Consider the following 22452-nt stretch of genomic DNA (forward strand, 5'->3'; position numbering starts at 1 on the left):
ATACGGCCATGTTCATGTTGCTTATCATCAGTGATCTATTTAGTGTCTTACGTTATTAATTACACGTCAGTATATAACTTGCATTATGCTTATGCGTTTTAAGGCGCATTTGACATTGCTATTTTAACATGGTCCCCCCGTATCTGTCCTCTCTTCCACTACTCCCTACTTGTTTGACCACTCAGTTCTGGCAACCAATTTCCCCCCGCCCCTAATGCCCTTTGTCACTCACTCTCTTTCCCCACTCCCTCTTCCCCCCCCCCCGCCCCACCCCATCTCACTCCCTCTCTCTCTCTCTCTCTCTCTCTCTCTCTCTCTCTCTCTCTCACTTTCTTTCTATTCCCCTCTCTCTCTCTCTTCCCATTATTTCAACACCCTACTTCGTTTGCACGGATCTCAATCTTCTTCACCCCCTCCCTCTCCCCCCTCAGTGCCCACCTCACCCCCCCTCCCCCCACCACCACTTCCATTGGCCACATACTTGTTAATTTGAATATCTTATTTTTGTCTTCCTGTCCCTGTTTTATGGGAACTCCCTTGGTAGTGTGTCAGTTCAAGTTACGAATGCGTCTTGTAAGGCTCTTGTCCTTGTGCTACCTTTGCACCACGCTAGGTGGGAATGGACTGTTTGCACTTTTGTTTAATCTTGGTTAGTTATCGCACGCGGGCGCTGCCTGCCACGAACGATTACACCGCTGCCAATGAGATGCAAGCATTGCCTCTCCGGATCTCCAGTGGCGAGGGTAGTTAAGTTCAAACTTTCATGCATTGAGTCCCGTTTGGTATGTTTGCCTGCTGGATAACATTTACAGACTTTCATAGCGGCCAGGGCTCGACATCTTCTGAATAGACACTGTATCGAACAGTGACAGATTTATCAATCTTTTGTATCTGTATATATTTCTACATCCAGCTCTACTGTTAGCAGCTGGCGCTGCAAATACAGCAACAAAGTTATGTAGTATTTTTACTGTTTGATATTAGATGTAGAATAAATTATTATATCTGAATTCTCTGTTAGTGTACGGCATCTGTTCCTCGCTCGTGTATCCACTTAAGAACCACAATAGTAGCATGCACGAAAAAGGAAAACAAATTATGGTTAACCACTGATAACAGAGCAGTTGAAGAAAAATTGATAATCACCAAATCATATAAATATTTAGGCATCATTGGCTTCATTTGTCTCAATTCATTTTTCAGGACAGATAATAACGTTAACATGTAGATTATGATGTGTACATAAAAGACATGACGCTGATATACAAAGAAATGTTGGAAGAATCAAGAACTGTAAGTTAATTCATCTGATGTTCCAGGTGGTGATATCTGATGTGGACCCAGCGGTTGGCCAGAAAGTGGTAGAGGAATTCGAAAGCGAATTCGGGAAGAACAAGATAATTTTCGTGAAGGCAGATGTCACAAAGTCGTCAGAGCTGGAAGGTAAGGAGCAATACCATTCATGAGCAATGAGCCCTTCCGCCACTTTGTGCTTGCTGAGCGGTTCCAGTCAAATATTTCCATGACCCACCTCACTATGACTATGCCTGCTAAGCCCTTAGTAGTGAAAGCGATAGTCTATTGAATTAAAAATAGGTGGACCACAAAAAGAATGCAAAGTTAACTGCTCTCTGAACACCGATCAGCGTATTCTTTTCCTACTACAGTGCCGTTTATGCTATGGGCCTATGGCACTCCGTTGCACCACAGTTACTTTCCTGCACATCAACTTCATTTCTGTTCTGAAATTTTGAAGGTAGCAAGGATAAAATACAGGGAATTATAACATCTACATCTACAACCATATTCCGCAAGCCACCTGACGGTGTGTGGCGGAGGGTACTTTGAGTACCTCTATCCGTTCTCCCTTCTATTCCAGTCTCGTGTTGCTCGTGGAAAGAAAGATTGTCGGTATGCCTCTGTGTGGGCTCTAATCTCTCTGATTTTATCCTCATGGTCTCTTCGCGAGATATACGTAGGAGGGAGCAATATACTGCTCGACTCCTCTGTAGGTATGTTCTCGAAACTTCAACAAAAGCCCGTAGCGAGCTACTGGGCGTCTCTCTTGCAGAGTCTTCCACTGGAGTTTATCTATCATCTCCGTAACGCTTTCGCGATTACTAAATGATCCTGTAACGAAGCGCGCTGCTCTCCGTTGAATCTTCTCTATCTCTTCTATCATCCCTATCTGGTACGGATCCCACACCGCTGAGCAGTATTCAAGCAGTGGGCGAACAAGTGTACTGTAACCTACTTCCTTTGTTTTCGGATTGCATTTCCTTAGGATTCTTCCAATGAATCTCAGTCTGGCATCTGCTTTAATGACGATTAATTTTATATGGCCATTCCATTTTAAATCACTCCTAATGCCTACTCCCAGATAATTTGTGGAATTAACTGCTTCCAGTTGCTGACCTGCTATATTTTAGCTAAATGCTAAAGGATCTTTCTTCCTATGTATTCGCAGCACATTACACTTGTCTACATTGAGATTCAATTGCCATTCCCTGCACCATGCGTCAATTCGCTGCAGATCCTCCTGCATTTCAATACAATTTTCCATTGTTACAACCTCTCGATACACCACAGCATCATCTGCAAAAAGCCTCAGTGAACTTCCGATGTTATCCACAAGGTCATTTGTATATATTGTGAATAGCAACGGTCATACGACACTCCCCTGCAGCACACCTGAAATCACTCTCACTTCGGAAGACTTCTCTCCATTGAGAATGACATACGGCGTTCTGTTATCGAGGAACTCCTCAATCCAATCACACAATTGGTATGATAGTCCATATGCTCTTACTTTGTTCATTAAACGACTATGGGGAACTGTATCGAACGCCTTGCGGAAGTCAAGAAACACGGCATCTACCTGGGAACCCGTGTCTATGGCCCTCTGAGTCTCGTGGACGAATAGCGCGAGCTAGGTTTCACACGATCGTCTTTTTCGAAACCCATGCTGATTCGTACAGAGTAGATTTCTAGTCTCCAGAAAAGTCATAATACTCGAACATAATACGTGTTCCAAAATTCTACAACTGATCGACGTTAGAGATATACGTCTATAATTCTGCACATCTGTTCGACGTCCCTTCTTGAAAACGGTGATGACCTGTTCCAATCATTTGGAACGCTACGCTCTTCTAGAGACCTACGGTACACCGCTGCAAGAAGGGGGGCAAGTTCCTTCGTGTAATCTGTGTAAAATCGAACTGGTATCCCATCAGGTCCAGCGGCCTTTCCTCTTTTGAACGATTTTAATTGTTCCTCTATCCTTCTGTCGTCTATTTCGATATCTACCATTTTGTCATCTGCGCGACAATCTAGAGAAGGAACTACAGTGCAGTCTTCCTCAGTGAAACAGGTTTGGAAAAAGACATTTAGTATTTCGGCCTTTAGTCTGTCATCCTCTGTTTCAGTACCATTTTGGTCACAGAGTGTCTGGACATTTTGTTTTGATCCACCTACCGCTTTGACATAAGACCAGAATTTCTTAGGATTTTCTGCCAAGTCAGTACATAGAACTTTACTTTCGAATTCATTGAACGCCTCTCGCATAGCCCTCCTCACACTACATTTCGCTTCGCGTAATTTTTGTTTGTCTGCAAGGCTTTGGCTATGTTTATGTTTGCTGTGAAGTTCCCTTTGCTTCCGCAGCAGTTTCCTAACTCGGTTGTTGTACCACGGTGGCTCTTTTCCATCTCTTACGATCTTGCTTGGCACATACTCATCTAAAGCATATTGTACGATGGTTTTGAACTTTGTCCACTGCTCCTCAACACTACCTGTATTTGAGATAAAACTTTTGTGTTGAGCCGTCAAGTACTCCGAAATCTGCTTTTTGTCACTTTTTCTAAACAGAAAAATCTTCCTACCTTTTTTAATATTTCTATTTACGGCCGAAATCATCGATGTAGTAACCGCTTTATGATTGCTGATTCCCTGTTCTGCGTTAACTGTTTCAAATAGTCTGCGTCTGTTTGTCACCAGAAGGTCTAATATGTTATCGCCACGAGTCGGTTCTCTGTTTAACTGCTCAAGTTAGTTTTGAGATATGCACTTAAAAAAATTTCACAGGATTCTTTGTCCCTGCCACCTGTTGTAAACGTTTGAGTCTCCCAGTCTATATCTGGTAAATTAAAATCTCTACCCAGAACCAGAACATGGTCGGGAAATCTACTCGAAACATTTTCCAAATTTTCCTTCAGGTGCTCTGCCACAACAGCTGCTGAGCCATGGTTCCTATAGAGACATCCAATTACCATGTTTGAGCTTGCTTTAAACGTGACATTCACCCAAATTATTTCACATTTCGGTTCTCCGTCAATTTCCTTCGATACTATTGCACTCTTTATCGGTATAAACACGCCTCCCCTTCACCTTCCAGCATGTCTCTGCAGTATACATTCCAATCTGAGTTTAGAATTTCATTGCTGTTTACACCTGGTTTCAGCTAACTTTCCGTCCGTAGTACTATGTGGGCATTGTGACCGTTTATTAATGAGAGCAGTTCTGGGACCTTTCTATAGACGCTCCTGCAGTTTACTATTACCACATTAATATTGTTATTCCCTGTTGCATTTTGCCTACTACTACCTTGTACAGAGTTTCAGGGAGAGCATAAGGGAACAATTGACAGGAATGCGGCAAAGAAATACAGTAGAAGAAGAATGGGTAGCTCTGAGGGATGAAGTAGTGAAGGCACCAGAGGAACAACTAGGTAAAAAGACGAGGGCTAGTAGAAATCCTTGGGTACAGAAGAAATATTGAATTTAATTGATGAAAGGAGACAATATAAAAATGCAGTAAATGAAGGAGGCAAAAAGGAATACAAACGACTCAAAAATGAGATCGACAGGAAGTGCAAAATGGCTAAGCAGGCATGACTAGAGGACAAATGTAAGGATGTAGAGGCGCATATCACTAGGGGTAAGATAGATACTGCCTACAGGAAAATTAAAGAGACCTTTAGAAAAAAGAGAGACACTTGTACGAATATCAAGAGCTCAGATGGAAACCCAGTTCTAAGCAAAGAAGGGAAAGCAGAAAGGTGAAAGGAGTATATAGAGGGTCCATACAACGGCGATGTACTTGAGGACAATATTATGGAAATGGAAGAGGATGTAGATGAAGATGAAATGGGAGATACGATACTGCGTGAAGAGTTTGACAGAGCACTGAAAGACCTGAGTCGAAACAAGGCCCTGGGAGTAGACAACATTCCATTAGAACTATTGACAGCCTTGAGAGAGCCAGTCCTGACAAAACTCTACCATCTGGTGAGCAAGATGTATGAGACAGACAAAACACCCTCAGACTTAAAGAAGAATATAATAATTCCAATCCCAAAGAAAGCAGGTGTTGACAGATGTGGAAATTACCGAACTATCAGTTTAATAAGTTACAGCTGCAAAATACTAACGCGAATTCTTTACAGACGAATGGAAAAACTTGTAGAAGCCGACCTCGGGGAAGATCAGTTTGGATTCCGTAGAAATGTTGGAACGCGTGAGGCAATACTGACCCTACGACTTATCTTAGAAGAAAGATTAAGGAAAGGCGAACCTACGTTTCTAGCATTTGTAGACTTAGAGAAAGTTTTGACAATGTTGACTGGAATACTCTCTTTCAAATTTTAAAGGTGGCAGGGGTAAAATACAGGGAGCGAAAGGATATTTACAATTTGTACAGAAACCAGATGGCACTTATAAGAGTCGAGGGGCATGAAAGGGAAGCAGTGGTTGGGAAGGGAGTGAGACAGGGTTGTAGCCTCTCCCCGATGTTATTCAATCTGTATATTGAGCAAGCAGTAAAGGAAACAAAAGAAAAATTTGGAGTAGGTATTAAAATCCATGGAGAAGAAATAAAAACTTTGAGGTTCGCCGATGACATTGTAATTCTGTCAGAGACAGCAAAGGACTTGGAAGAGCAGTTGACCGGAATGGACAGTGTCTTGAAAGGAGGGTATAAGATGAACATCAACAAAAGCAAAACGAGGATAATGGAATGTAGTCGAATTAAGTTGGGTGATGCTGTGGGAATTAGATTAGGAAATGAGACACTTAAAGTAGTAAAGGAGTTTTGCTATTTGGGAAGCAAAATAACTGATTATGGTCGAAGTAGAGAGGATATAAAATGTAGACTGGCAATAGCAAGGAAAGCGTTTCTGAAGAAGAGAAATTTGTTAACATCGAATATAGTTTTAAGTGTCAAGAAGTCATTTCTGAAAGTATTTGTATGGAGTGTAGCCATGTATGGAAGTGAAACATGGACGATAAATAGTATGGACAAGAAGAGAATAGAAGCTTTCGAAATGTGGTGCTACAGAAGAATGTTGAAGATTAGATGGGTAGATCACATAACTAATGGGGAGGTATTGAATAGGATTGGGGAGAAGAGAAGTTTGTGGCACAACTTGACTAGAAGAAGGGATCGGTTGGTAGGACATGTTCTGAGGCATCAAGGGATCACAAATTTAGCAATGGAGGGCAGCGTGGAGGGTAAAAATCGTAGAGGGAGACCAAGAGATGGATACATTAATCAGATTCAGAAGGATGTAGGCTGCAGTAGGTACTGGGAGATGAAGGAGCTTGCACAGGATAGAGTAGCATGGAGAGCTGCATCAAACCAGTCTCAGGACTGAAGACCACAACAGCAACAACAACCTTGTCGCGTCTCAGGAGGCGTCTTGTCGGGCCTAGGGGGGGGGGGGGGGGGGGGGGAATTCTCTAACCTAAAAAACCCACATGTGCACTCCACACGTACTCCGCTACCCTTGAAGCCACTTCCTGCGTGTAGTGCACGCCTGACCTTTTCAGGGGGACCCTACATTTCTCCACCCGATAAGAGTCGAAGGACGTGAAATGAGGATAGTTACTGAGACGGGAGTGAGACAGAGCTGTAGCCTATGCCCCACGTTATTTAATCTGCACACTGAGCAAACAGTAAAGGAAAACTAAGGTAAATTTGGGATGGGAGTTAAAGCTCGGAGAGAAGAAATAAAAAATTTGAGTTTGGCAAAGACATTGTAATACTGTCAGAGACGACAAAGCATTTGGAACATAAGTTTAAAGAAACGAGTAGTGCCTTGAATATATGTTATAAATGAATATTAATAACATTAAAGCAAGGGTAACCAGTGAATCTGTATTCAGTCAGATGGTGCTAAAGGAGTTAGATGAGGAAACAGGATACTAAAAGTAGCAGACGAGTGGCAATTCAGGTAGCAAAGTAACTGACGAGAATGTAAAATGCAAAAATGCAACAGTATGAAAAACTTGCTGAAAGAGAAATATGTTAATACGTATTATAAATGTAAGGCTTAGGAAGTAGTTTCTAAAAAAAGAAGTGTAATGAAAACTATAAATAAATGTGGTGCTGTAGAAGAACAATGAAAGCCATAGTAGTTGCTCAAGAGCTGTTATAGCAGTCGATTCGTTTACTGAGAATAATTATGGAAACATCATCAAAAGGAAATAAAGAATCTGTAATCTTCCTCCACGACTTCTGAGAATTGTTTTAGTTAGATGTAATCTTTCTATTTAGCTACTTATTCAATTTCTCTCTATCCAGATGATGTCCAATAGAGACTGTAGCATTGGATTACGTTTTCTACAGTATGTTAATATATTCAATCAGACCTTTGTTTCCCAAAGGCTGTTGATACAGATTTCTTTTTAAACCGAGTCAAAATGTATATATCAGAGAGAAAGATGATATTCATATTCATTTTTCTCACCTGTAATGCTTTCTACACTCCTGGAAATGGAAAAAAGAACACATTGACACCGGTGTGTCAGACCCACCATACTTGCTCCGGACACTGCGAGAGGGCTGTACAAGCAATGATCACACGCACGGCACAGCGGACACACCACGAACCGCGGTGTTGGCCGTCGAATGGCGCTAGCTGCGCAGCATTTGTGCACCGCCGCCGTCAGTGTCAGCCAGTTTGCCGTGGCATACGGAGCTCCATCGCAGTCTTTAACACTGGTAGCATGCCGCGACAGCGTGGACGTGAACCGTATGTGCAGTTGATGGACTTTGAGCGAGGGCGTATAGTGGGCATGCGGGAGGCCGGGTGGACGTACCGCCGAATTGCTCAACACGTGGGGCGTGAGGTCTCCACAGTACATCGATATTGTCGCCAGTGGTCGGCGGAAGGTGCACGTGCCCGTCGACCCTGGACCGGACCGCAGCGACGCACGGATGCACGCCAAGACCGTAGGATCCTACGCAGTGCCGTAGGGGACCGCACCGCCACTTCCCAGCAAATTAGGGACACTGTTGCTCCTGGGGTATCGGCGAGGACTATTCGCAACCGTCTCCATGAAGCTGGGCTACGGTCCCGCACACTGTTAGGCCGTCTTTCGCTCACGCCCCAACATCGTGCAGCCCGCCTCCAGTAGTGTCGCGACATGCGTGAATGGAGGGACGAATGGAGACGTGTCGTCTTCAGCGATGAGAGTCGCTTCTGCCTTGGTGCCAATGATGGCCGTATGCGTTTTTGGCGCCGTGCAGGTGAGCGCCACAATCAGGACTGCATACGACCGAGGCACACAGGGCCAACACCCGACATCATGGTGTGGGGAGCGATCTCCTACACTGGCCGTACACCACTGGTGATCGTCGAGGGGACACTGAATAGTGCACGGTACATCCAAACCGTCATCGAACCCATCGTTCTACCATTCCTAGACCGGCAAGGGAACTTGCTGTTCCAACAGGACAATGCACGTCCGCATGTATCCCGTGCCACCCAACGTGCTCTAGAAGGTGTAAGTCAACTATCCTGGCCAGCAAGATCTCCGGATCTGTCCCCCATTGAGCATGTTTGGGACTGGATGAAGCGTCATCTCACGCGGTCTGCACGTCCAGCACGAACGCTGGTCCAACTGAGGCGCCAGGTGGAAATGGCATGGCAAGCCGTTCCACAGGACTACATCCAGCATCTCTACGATCGTCTCCATGGGAGAATCGCAGCCTGCATTGCTGCGAAAGGTGGATATACACTGTACTAGTGCCGACATTGTGCATGCTCTGTTGCCTGTGTCTATGTGCCTGTGGTTCTGTCAGTGTGATCATGTGATGTATCTGACCCCAGGAATGTGTCAATAAAGTTTCCCCTTCCTGGGACAATGAATTCACGGTGTTCTTATTTCAATTTCCAGGAGTGTATTTGCAAATGGTCCCTTGTAGTATACCTACGTCTAGAGCCATCTTGATGGTCCTTTATAAATCCAGCTTGTTCCTTCGCTTGATTACAATGTGAAGCATTTTTTTATGTGGTTTTTATAAATTTAACGAATACCTCGTAAGTTAGGGAAAGGAGGTTGCCAGGTCCATAGGTTTTTTTTTGTCTTCGTTGAATTCATAGGTTTTTTTTGTCTTCGTTGAATTAAGCATCGATCCAGTTTTGGAGAATTATCTTGTTCCGCACACAATTTGTATAAAATTTTGCATGTTGCTTTTGCATTACCTTCCCTCCAGCTTCAGTCATTTCCACTGAAGCACCATAATCTCCAGCCGTTGTTCCTTTCTTCATCCTTCGAATATCTCTGGTCATCTGATGCGTATCATATATTCGATTTACAATTCAGGTTTCTAACTATGTTGTTGTTGCGGTCTTCAGTCCAGAGACTGGTTTGATGCAGCCCTCCATGCTACTCTATCCTGTGCAAGCTTCTTCATCTCCCAGTACTTACTACAACCTACATCCTTCTCAATCTGTTTAGTGTATTCATTTCTTCGTCTCCCTCTACGATTTTTACCCTCCACGCTGCCCTCCATTGCTAAATTTGTGATCCCTTGATGCCTCAGAACATGTCCGACCAACCGGTCCCTTCTTCTAGTCAAGTTGTGCCACAAACTTCTCTTCTCCCCAATCCTATTCAATACCTCCTCATTAGTTATGTGATCTACCCATCTAATCTTCAGCATTCTTCTGTAGCACCACATTTCGAAAGCTTCTATTCTCTTCTTGTCGAAACTAGTTATCGTCCATGTTTCACTTCCATACATGGCTACACTCCACGCAAATACTTTCAGAAACGACTTCCTGACACTTAAATCTATACTCGAAGTTAACAAATTTCTCTTCTTCAGAAACGCTTTCCTTGCCATTGTCATTCTACATTTTACATCCACTCTACTTCGACCATCGCCAGTTATTTTGCTCCCCAAATAGCAAATCTCATTTACTGCTTTAAGCGTCTCATTTCCTAATCTAATTCTCTCAGCATCACGCTATTTAATTCTACTACATTCGAAATAGCAGAACTCATTTACTACTTTAAGCGTCTCATTTCCTAATATAATTCCCTCGGCTTCACCCGATTTAATTCGACTACATTCCATTCTAACTATATGAAAATAAAAGAAATCCTCGAACTGTAGGACAATTGTCTTTCTGTTGTCAAGATCTGCGTCAAGAAATAAGATGCGATGTCTAACCAACTTAAGTTTCTGGTTTGTTTTGTTAAGAAATCAGTGAAAAATTATATTATAGAAATGTAAAAATCCGTAAGTTTGCGTAACTCACATATGCACAAGAAGTGCAAGACATGGTCAGAAGATCCTGCTTCGCAGTGGCAAACTTCTTCATAGTGTCATTCAGTTAGTTGAATATAATTGTTTCATTAAAAATAGTTTGGTTTTGAAACTCCAACAACGGCTGTCGTTTCAAACTAAATTATAAGCATTCAGGGCCGCTAATTACGCAGACCAATGTTCTTTTATGTTTCGTTTTAAGGATAGTTGTCTGCATAACTAACGGACCTGAAATGTCGTAATAGTCTAATTACCTCCGCATAGATCTTCTCGTAATATGATAGAAAGACATTGTAAACGCACGAAACTAGTATATGCTGTATGAAATAAGCACCGTTTTTAGAGAAGCTAATTGCGGGCTCTCTGAGAAGTATAATTTCACATAATCTAAGGCACACAAATAACCAACGTCATCGTAGCTATTCCGTTTGCTTGCATTTCAGAATGACGTAACACAAAATACACTGCTGGCCTTCAAATTGCAGCGCTATGAAGGCGACATGCAACGAATGTCAAATCGCATCGATTGATCGTTCTGTCGGTTGATAGTAGAGCATTTCATACATTATCAATGAAAACACACACGATACTAGTGTAATGTTTTATATTAATTATTATTTATGACACAAACTTGAGAGTATTCTCATTTCCAAAGACAAAAAATGTTAATGTTGTATTTAGGAATAAAACGAGAGAAATTATCACAGTGAAAATACGATGTAAGATATTTTAACTAAGATAATAAGTGTGATATCAGCTAATGAACTATACAACAATCTACAATTTTTCTTATACGAAAATAATGAACAATAAACTTAGATGACATGTTCCAAGGGTGTGGTGAACAAAATAATCTATGCGAGTGAGATTTAGCAGGTAAGTGAAGCTGCTCCGTAATACAAATAAAAAAATTTTTCACAGGGCAAGAAAAATTAAGGTACCTGAAATACAGGAAAAACATGGAACATGTGAGGTAGAGGGGTAAATTGTAACATGGCTTGGGTGAAAATGTGAGTAGTATCTACAGTTAGAAGGGATGAGTGAGAGAACTGTATCTGGTCAATCAGTATCAAGCTTGGGCAGGTGGACATATATTTGTTAGTTTCCATTATTTTACGATAGTTCATCTTCCTTCCTTTACAGATGAAATGTAATACCTCTTGTTGCACCTTCTAACTCTGACCTTCTTTCTGCAAAAGTAGAGTCTCCTTTTCAAGGTTTCCAACTTCTGTGGTGTTCCTTCAAGCAGGTGCATATTGCCCTGCCAGACTGACACAGAATTTGCTACAGTTACAAGTAATTTCGTATATTTCACTCTTCCAAAGCTGGAGTGCTGTCTTTACCATTGGACAAAAAATGTCCAACAGCGCAGTGCACATGAAATTATGTTTTAAAGTTTCTGAATTTAAGCTTCCTTGCTACATTCAGTAAGACTTTTCCGAAATATGGAATTGTGCACCATTTATGATGATGATGTAACAGAGGAAACCCAGTTTGTAAAATAAATACTAAATATTGTACAATAATACACCAGTGACATGTGTTTTCATCAGAATGTCAAATTGTTATTAAGTGTAATATATGCTTTGATATTCAAATGTGCAGCGTTTCAGCGCAACAGCACGAAACGGATAGGATGTGCTATATAAGGAGTGGATGTCTCTTTCAAAAATTCTTTTTAAATGTTGGCAGTTAGTGTGCAGGTCATCTTAATACCCTGTATAGGAAAGAGAAACGCCTATCAGTAGGTGTCGTAAATTCAAGAGCGGCGAAATGGTGATCCACATATTGCTTGGGATCCCAAGACCGTCGTGCGAAAAATGGATCCAGTATGTTCAGGAGGGCCACACTCAACGCCATGCAGGATCTCAACGGCTCCACGAGACTAGCTCCCGAGAGGATTGACGTATTGGTACCTCACCCATGCAGGATTGGACTGCCATGTTATGTGTTTTAAGCCAGGAAACTGGCTAGTTTGCAGCAAGATAGGTATTCATTCGGACTGCAGGACGATACAAGGGGCACCAAGGACTGTCAGCACAGCGATCATTGCTGCAACTTCCTTTGACTTGACAGCAGAGATGGGCGTGCAAACAGTTGTGAGTCCAACGCCAACACTGGTCACAGGAGTGACCACACATCGTCTTTTCAGAATAATCCTGATTCTATATACATCATAACGATGGATTTGTCTGTATGTGGAGACTCAGAGGGGAACGAATGTTGCCATATTGCATATGTCATCATCATATGGGGCTTTCATCTAGTGTTATGGAATCAGAAGCCATTCGGTACGCAACAAGATCACCTCTGGTTCACACAGCTGATAATTTGGGTAGTACACATTACACTGTGTTCTATCTTAAGTTATTTGTGTAGTCAATCTCTTATCAGTGGAACATTTCCAGATGCTGAAATATGCTGAAGTTAAGCCTCTTTACAAGAAGAGGGATAAAGAGACACCATCGAACTATCTACCAATTTCACTTTTGCTGGCTTTCTCAAAAATATTTGTAAAGGTTGTGTTCAAGCCTCTCCTTAAGCATCTGACTGCAAGTAATATATTTTCCAAGTCACAGTTTGGATTTCTTAAGGGTTCTGACATAGAGAAGGCTAATGACACTTACAGTGAGAATGTATTTAATTCATTAGATAATAAATTAGAGGCTACTGGTATTTTCTGTGACATGTTAATAGCCTTTAACTGTGTGAACCACACCTTTCCCTTAAGTAAATTAGAATATTATGGTGTCACTGGCAATGCTGCGAAATGGTTTGACTCATATCAAACTAACAGGAAACAAAGGGTGTCACTGGTCATTGCAGAATACCTGTGCAATAAGCAGTCAGTCTTCATCTAATTGGGAATTAATTACATGTGATGTTCCTCAGGTTCCATCTTGGGTCCATTGCTTTTTCTTGTGTGCATTAACGCCCTCTCAGCTGTTACATTGCCAGATACTAAGTTTGTTTTCTTTGCAGATGATACAAACATTGCAGTAAGTAGGAAGTCAAGTACAGATTTAGAAATAGCTGCTAATCAAATTTTTGCTGACATTAATAAATGGGTTAAAGCATGTTCACTGTCATTAAACTTTGAAAAGACACACTATATGCAGTTCAGAACCTGTAAGAGATTTCCTTCCAGCAGGTGCAATAACATGAAGACATACAGATCGAAGAGGTTGACAGTGTTAAATTTCTGGGATTACAACTAGGTAATAAATTCAGTTGGGAAGGGCATACCACAGAATTGCTTAAGCTCCTAAACAAGTCTGTATTTGCAGTGAGAATGATGTCAAATGTAGGAGATACAAGTATAAAAAATTACATACTTTGCTTACTTTCATTCTGTTATATCACACGGGATCATATTCAGGGGTAACTCATCAAACTGAGCAAAAGTTTTTAGTGTGCAAAAGTGTGTAATAAGAATCATTTGTGGTGTAAATTCAAGAACATCATGTAGAAACCTGCTCAAGGAACTTTGTATTCTAACCACTGCTCCTCAGTATATTTATTCCTTAATGAAATTTGTTGCAAGTAATGTATCGCTTTTTTCCAAGCAATACCACAATATATAGTAGCAGTACTAGGAATAAGAACAATCCACATTAAGTCCTAAAATCACTTACCTCAGTCCAAAAAGGGGCCCAATATTCAGGAACACACATTTTCAATAAATTGCCAGCAACCATTGAAAACTTGGTTTCAGATAAAGCACGCTTTAAACAGAGTTTGAAAGACTTTTTGATAGGCAACTCCTTCTACTCTATAGATGAATGTCTTAACAGAGACTGTTAGACCAGCTTAACTAAAAGTGTCTGTTAGATTTCAGTTTTGACAGCACTTGGTCACAACAGTCAAGATTAGGTATTTTGTGTATGATAAATTTGCTAATAATGCATAACAATGCTTCATTCTGGCAGTACATTAATTCCGTAAATATTAGCTGTTCCAGTTATCTGTATGGTATTCACCTATTTTGATGATCTCCTGACAAAGTAGTAAGTATTATATTAAAATGTTTTATGTTTTTATGTTATACTTACAATTGCTATTGCAATTTTAATGGTCAGCAGTATATAACTGCAACAAAGTCTTGATGTTTGCGAGTTTCATGTTCGATGGATCATTTGTATGATAAATCGTAATGATATGGAATGAGTCATTTTAACATCACAACTTAATTTTTAAGTATAGCTACTTACTGAGAGAGAGAGAGAGAGAGGTAGATGTGAGTTAGAAATTCCTACCCACCACCTTTCAGACGTTATAGAAAAAGAAATTCTTCTACGGAATAGAAGTTGTCAGGGATTAACGTTTAGTTTGCTTTCAAAGTTTTCTTTGCTAAGTGTCAAACATTTTATATCCCTGGGTAAGTAATGAAAACTTTTGGTGCATCATTGTGCACCTTGTTTGTGAAAAAGATAACATTAATGTGGGGTAATGAATGTCAGTTTTCCTCCTGGTATTGTGATTACACACATCCTTGCTCCTTTTGAAATTCAGTGAATTATTTACAACAAAATTCATGTGTGAATAAATATATCTCCTTAAACAGGGGTCTATAAGATGATTGTGGATTAGCGACAAATATTAATCTTACAGCACGTTTTGAGCAATTAAGACTTTCTTTCTTAAAGATGAGTTACCCCAGAACATTATTCCATGTGACATTATTGAATGAAAATATGCAAAATACTTCAACTTACTGATTTGTCTCTTCCCAAGATTTGCAACGATTCTAAGTGCAAAAGTGACTGCACTAAGTTGTTTTAGGAGTTCCAAAATGTGTTTTTATTTTTCAGTTTAAATTCTCATCGATATGAACACCTAATAATTTTCAACTGAACAGAAATGAATTGAAAAACTGAGACTATCTTGTTTCAGAGGTCTTCAAAGCAGCCAAATCAACATTCAACCGTCTGGACATCGTGATCAACAATGCTGGCATCATGCGTGACTGTGTGTGGGAGAAGCAGGTGGACATCAACGTGGTACGTAGCAACACGAGTATACCTCCACTTCCCTGTTTTTTGAGTCCTTTTCTTTGTCGCATTGTCTTCGACTGGCATCTGTCTTCAGTCTGTCCCCAGTCATCTACAAATTCATCATACCATTTTCAGTCATCTGTTCTGTTGAATTCATTCAAAGGCATCTGACCATTTATACACCGCCTGACAAAAGAAGTAAAGCAGCCAGAAGACACGGACAGCTGCCAATGTAACTTCGTACATGTACACACAATCGGCAGGTATATAAATGACTCGAATTGCAGTTCTCTGTGACAGGCAGAACGGTCATCAGAATGCATTAGTATTCGTTGTATTTAGTTTTATTACCAGGCCTGGTAAGGTATATACGGGGCATGAACAGCGTCAGATGTTGAGTGATCACTGAAGGACACGGATATGATGGTTACTCGTTTGAAACAGCGTCATCAACTTCTGACACAGTTTAAAAGCGACCTCGTTGCGAGTCTTTCTGACATGACAATAGCCCAATGTGGTCAAGGTTCCGATAGACCACGTCCGACCATCACAAATGGGTATTGGCATACTGTGCACCAAGCACATCATAATCACTCGACATCTGCGACTTCCATTCAAGAAGAAGTAGTGGACACTTTGCAACGTTCTGTGTCATCCCGTACCACTGATCAGAGACTAGCTGCTGTTGGAGTAAGGAGCTATGATCCCATGCGTAGGCTGCCATTAACACCTCAAGACAAACGGCTGAAATTGGGGTGATGCTGTGATCTGGAAGCATGGACACCTGATTAATGGCGTAGCGTATTGCTCAGAGACGAATCGCGTTTCTAAAATACCCCAGATGACAATACTCCTGGTGCCATTGTGTGGGGAGCCACTGGTGATGACTTCAGATCGGGGATGGTGGTGACCGAGGGAACGCTGACAGCACAACTGCACGTCATGGACATCCGATGTCCTCATGTGTTACAGTATCATGATGCCAGTTTTAATAGGACAATACTCGTCCGCACATAGCACGTATCTCTATGAAATATCTACATAATGGTGAGGTACTCCTGACCAGATCCCCAAATCTATCATCAGTCTCCAGGATATCGAGGACCGCTTAGATCCCTTGTGGATCGGCTAGCCTCTGGAGGGGATTCAACGGCTTTATGAGAGCCATCACAAACGAAAAAGTGCCTGCATCCAGACTGGAGTCTGTGCATCATACTGATAAGTGGGCTCATAATGCCAAGTTCTTTCTTAAAATTTGTTCAATTTTCTAATCACTAAAGTAGTATCACATACTGTCTCAGACAGTGACGTTTCAATTCGTTTCCTCCTCACCTTCTAGGTGCTTCAGTTTTTTATCAAGTTGGTTGGTTGGTTGGTTGATTGATTTGAGGGAGGGTACCAAACAGCGGGTTCATCGGTCTCATCGGATTACGGAAGGATGGGGAAGGAAGGCGGTCGTGCCCTTTCAAACGAACCATCCCGGCATTTGCCTGAATGGCGGAAAACCTAAAATCGGGATGGCCGGACGCGGGTTTAAACCGTCGTCATCCCGAATGCGGGTCCAGTGTGCTAACCCAAAGATTCGTGGCATACCAGTTTTATTTCGAAACAGTTCCCCCTTCCTATTCGATTCTGAAAGAATAATTGTAGCTACCGCTCTGTATAGCACAATTTGTTTCTAATTTTATCACCGTGTCCATTGCTTTGCTTCGCAAGAAAGGTATTAAAAACCATGCACCTATAAACTTCATGTCTATTATGTGAAAGTACACTGCTGTACAAAACGTAACGACAAAAGTAACTTTCGCATGATGTGTCGGTAGCACCTAACATAACTCGACGAAACTTCGACCATACAAAGATAGAACCGCTACAATGCGTTATAGAAGGTAACTGAGAGAGGAACAGAAATGACACTTTTATTCACGATAATTACTCTGAAATCAGAGAGTCATTTTCTACAGAAGTTGGTGATACAACAAAATAGAGTCTTGCCCAATTGTAGGATCGCTCCAGCTGTGAAATAGTGACGAAGGGGGTCATTTGATGCTACTTACGTTTGCTTGCAACTGATTTACGGTAACAGATCAGCATCTGAGAATAAAAGACTAGTCGGCGACGATAACAGTTTTCGTTTCGTTCCCGTTCAGAGCACTGGCGGCAAAGATGACTGTCATAATTTGAATGGTTATGTGAAACAGAAAACCAGGTACAAACATTTTTGAAGGAAGATGGTCATAGGAGTAAAAAAAAATGGTGACTACGTTTGAGATATACATTTCCAATGTTACAATTATGGCGGCAGAAAAAGATTGCACGTAATATGGTGGGGACAAAGTCCTTCCTAATCATATACGTTGATGAGCAAAAATATCATGAACAACTGCCCGTCGCGAATGTGAAAGTCGGCCTAGAAAAGTATGTAGGGAGTCATACATGGAGTCATTCTAGCGACAGTATGGACTGTATTAGGGCTCTCGATAAAATATCGATATATACTTCTCCCCCTATATATCGATGTCAAAATGGTAATATCGAGTGCCGATATTTTTATTTTGTGTTGTTTCACAATTTTCGGTAAATATTTGAAGTTGTTCTTTTGAAATTAAAGTGGAACATAACTTTACTTTCACTGGATAAAGGAGTCTTACTACTTTTTGAACATTCATCAGGTCCAATCTTTCTCTTTGATTGTGTGAAGCAAGTACGTGTACCACAAAGTGCGACATGGCTGCGAATTGAGCGGTGATCCTAATATAGAATAAATCTCCTTTACTTCAATTCTAGTGAATAGGATATGTTTTTATAAAACAGATCTGAAGAAGGTCATTATAGACCGAAACCGGCAGTCTCGTGACAAAAAAAATGATGACTATTGTGACTATAGACGTGAAGTAGAGAAAAAAATATGTAGCACAAAAGAAGAAGTCCGATTGCAAAGTGAAGGGGGGGGGGGGGGGCTAAGGGGGACAGGTAGGCTATTAGCTTGTTGATTTACAGAATATCTAATATATCAATGCTTAAAGCTACAGCTCTAAAAGCGGCAGTATATATACAATATGCAGCCGATATTTTTATAGGCCAGGACGTAGATATCGTTTCCGCCGATATATCGATCTCTTTCCGATACATCGAAAGCCAATAGTGATGTTCCCGATATTTTTAAAAATATCAACAGTTCTGGACGGTATACGGGGAAGTCCACTGACATAGCAACTATGACACATAGCGGAATTTCGTGGCCAGGCGCCTGGGAACGAGAGTCTCGTGAAGAGTGAGGCTAGGAGACAGTACACATGCTACTGGAAAGTAGTTGAAGGACAGTGAAAGCACAAATGGGCGACGAGATGGTGTACGTCCAAGCCTCAGTGTGGAAGACGGCGGCTTGTGCAATCTCTAAAGCGGAATCTGTGACAGATATAACAACAGTGTAGGTACAAGTGACAGTTCTTGTGCAGGTTGGGTACTTCAGGTCAATCAAACTGTTTCCCAGCAGTCTCCAGTTCGTACACAGCATGTAGTGAGACAGAAGAACACTCTGGTGCTGAAATCAGTTCTTTTCGGATGCGTGAACATGTGTAGGATTTTCACGCCATTCTGTCGCCAGTTTGCTGGGAGAGAGCTTCTCTTGGCTTAAGCAACACTGTGCAAGCATATTTTGCTAAATTCCTGTAGGATGCCTCTATTTTTAGAAGTCAACGTTAGGTCGGGAAAATTCTTCACGATTGCTGCATGTTCCAATTGAAACGCAACATAGTTTTCTTTGTGACACGGCTAGAGTCAAATGTCCATGTGTGTGGCAATATCTATGCATATTTTATGTATTCGTGAGCAACTGCGTTATTCAATCCCTATCTCATTCAACAGCACGTGAGCACATTGTTTTGTCATATTTTGTGGAGATTGTCTATTTGGTCCTTTGTGTAAAGCCAGATATTCTTTGCAGACATTTATACATGACTGCCTATTCTTTATCTGAAGTCATTACAATTAGATCACATTCGTAACCGTAATACGGGTTCGCCTGCTTATCTTGTTGAAACTTCTTTCGTTTGCTCTTAGAACATGTAGTTATGCACGATCACAACTCCACTAGTCAAATCATCTTTCTTCTGTTTAAACTAATGACTTACCCACTTTGTAGTACCACATGCTCTTCTCATATTTTACTTAATCTTTCAGCTTCTGATAAATACTTGTGTTGCAGTTTGTTGATGAATACAGTTTCGCCGGCAGATTTGTTTTCAGATGAGTTCTCATAAAAAGTTTGTTTGGATGTCGCTAGTGTCACAGGCTCATGCTTTTGCTATGTAAGTCAGATTTCAGTGCTTTATCAGATACCACAGGCTACATCGACAACCATCTGTTTAAGAGATCTTTACACTAAACATCTATTAATTTTGCAAATTTCCTCTTGTTATTCTAACTAATTTGTTTCCTTCTCAGACATAAATAAATCTTTTCATTGTGTAAGGCTAGCCAGGTATGCTGATAAAACATATCAATTGATCCAGATGCTGTCTTTCTTCGCTATACTCTGTTAAGTATGTTGTAGGTGATTAGTAGCTGTTAGAAAGTGGTGGTATGTTTACCAATTAACAAGCGTAATTGTCCAATAGCTTTGTTTTATTTTGTCTCCATGTGTCCCTCTTCCTCAAAACAAACAATAATTACTTCATCCCCCTTCCCTCTCCCCCCCCCCCCTCTCCACAACTTTCCCCACCTCTGCCTCGGCTCAGATAATGAGTATGCTTTTGTTTTCTGCATATGTCCTTCCCTTGCCACCCCTCCGCAGCACCGACCGTAGAGCCACGAATTCTTCCATAACCAAATCAGATGACTATACGATATGTTGAACGACTGTTATCCCTAATTTGGCCAAAAACGGACGGACATGAATGCCACTGTGGGCCAGATACAATGACAAAAAAGAAACATGCAACACTGTAGCTCTCGTGTACACGAAAAATCCGTTGGCAATCGCTAAAAAACTGTTAGTTCATAAAACTTCAGTCTACATAGCCCCTTCCTTCGAACAATAGCTCCTCTTGTTTCACATGCAATAAATCAGTTCCAGAACTTACTGAACCTTCTTCGTGTCTCTGTTTACAACAATACAAAAATTTTTACAAACTTACATTTTCGTTGTGTGGAAATGTTATACAATTTAAGTTCCAATATTTTCTCCTTCTATCTAATGTTAATCTTTTTGTCCTTTTATTAAAAGCAGACACGGTATAGTAATACCAGGCCCCCACAACCGCTCGAGTGGTCGACTGTGAAGAGCGGACAAATTGAATAGCTGGCTGGCGGCCATTAGAGTGGTAAAACTGACGCGCTGAGTTCGAATGTTTATACATCGCTTTTGGTTATAAAATGCCTTCCCTTGAGTTAGGTCACAAACATAATGCCTCATTTAAATACGTTACTACAATATACTTTTTAATTTATGAACAAATAGCAACTAGCCACTGTTTATGAATTTATCTTACGTACTACATGGAATCTGCCGTAGCTAAAAGTTATGGACTGGACCCCTAGCATTTTTCGTAGTTCATTTACGATAGATGTATGCAAAATGCATCAAAATACCCGAATATTTGCCCACTATATTAATAGATATTTTCTGACTCTACCTTGCTTTAGATTTTATGACGAGAAGTGCGTTATATACGGCATAGTGCTTTGGCAACTCACGACGAAATTATCAAGTTTCAACCTAACCTAGACCGTGAAAACACTACCTGTCAGCCAACTTTCTTCAAAATGATCAGAACATATAAAATGGTATTCAGTCGGTCGGAAATCTTGCCTCCTGACAGCGTGTAACCATTTTTGTAACAGCTGTGGTTTTGAGAAAGGAAACCTGCAAATAGATGCACAGACATTATGCTAATACCGTGTTACAAAAACATTTATTAAGCAAGTGCACCGACATACAAAACAACTTAAAATATCCACATACCTGTGAAATGTAATATTCGTTCCTTTCTCGAATTTATTTGTTCAATTAATCGCTGCACAACTCTTCACCATTGTACTTCTTTTGATTGGAACGCACAGACAGTAGAATTACGAGTAACAAATACTGTATGTACGCCCCAACAAATATGCAACGTTGAATCAGGGTCTTCATAAACAGCAATACTACACAACACATCAGACTACAACCACTATAATGGCGTCCAGCCGAAGGTTCAAATTATCCCGCGACTGCAGCGCCATCAGTGAGTCTAGTTATTTTTTACAAGGTCTTTGAGTAATACAGAGAGGTCCAGAATAATTTAGATACTCCGATAGTTAATATCTTTGGAGCAAAATGAAATATCGTTGCAATTTTGCGCGGTAGCGTAGTCCATTGTTTGTCAATAGATCTTGGCGCGCGTTTTCCAGCAGATGACAGCGCAGACATGAGTGACGTAAGATTATCATTTGGGCAACACAAAGCTGTGCCCGCCACGGTCTCCAGACCTTACACCTCTTGACCTCTACCGATGGGGGACCCTGAAAAACGAAATTTATCAACAGAAGCCAGTAACACTGAACGTGCTACGAGAAACCATCGAGGTGTCCTGTGCGGCTGTCACACCGGGAACACCGACAGCCATATTTCGGTCAACAGTACAGCGGCATCGACATAGTTTGGCTACTATTGGCGGTCACGTGGAACACGTAATATAACCTTCCCCTGCACAAGAATTGTAACGGTCTGTCATTTTGTTTCAATAATATTGACTATCAAAGAGTCTCTGCATTATTTGGAGCCCTCTGTAGTGCAAAAGTGATAAAAATCACAAAATATCTTCATGTAACGGTACACTCCAGTTTCTAGACGACGAGCCTGGTAATTTCCAAGAATGTTTGCCTATCGAAGTCGCAGGGTGCTAACGATATATATCGAACA

General features: G+C 41.2%; 1 protein-coding gene across 1 annotated transcript in view; it reads left to right on the top strand.

Annotated features, from left to right (window-relative positions):
- Positions 1-22452, top strand: part of LOC124606763 (15-hydroxyprostaglandin dehydrogenase [NAD(+)]-like) — a 66639-nt gene that overhangs the window by 22305 nt on the left and 21882 nt on the right. The window contains exons 3-4 of the mRNA XM_047138818.1: positions 1320-1443; positions 15448-15554. Coding sequence (XP_046994774.1) covers positions 1320-1443; positions 15448-15554 — 231 coding nt within the window. The remainder of the gene's footprint in view (positions 1-1319; positions 1444-15447; positions 15555-22452) is intronic.

The sequence above is a fragment of the Schistocerca americana genome, chromosome 3 (genome assembly GCF_021461395.2).
Source record: "Schistocerca americana isolate TAMUIC-IGC-003095 chromosome 3, iqSchAmer2.1, whole genome shotgun sequence".
NCBI lineage: Eukaryota > Metazoa > Arthropoda > Insecta > Orthoptera > Acrididae > Schistocerca > Schistocerca americana.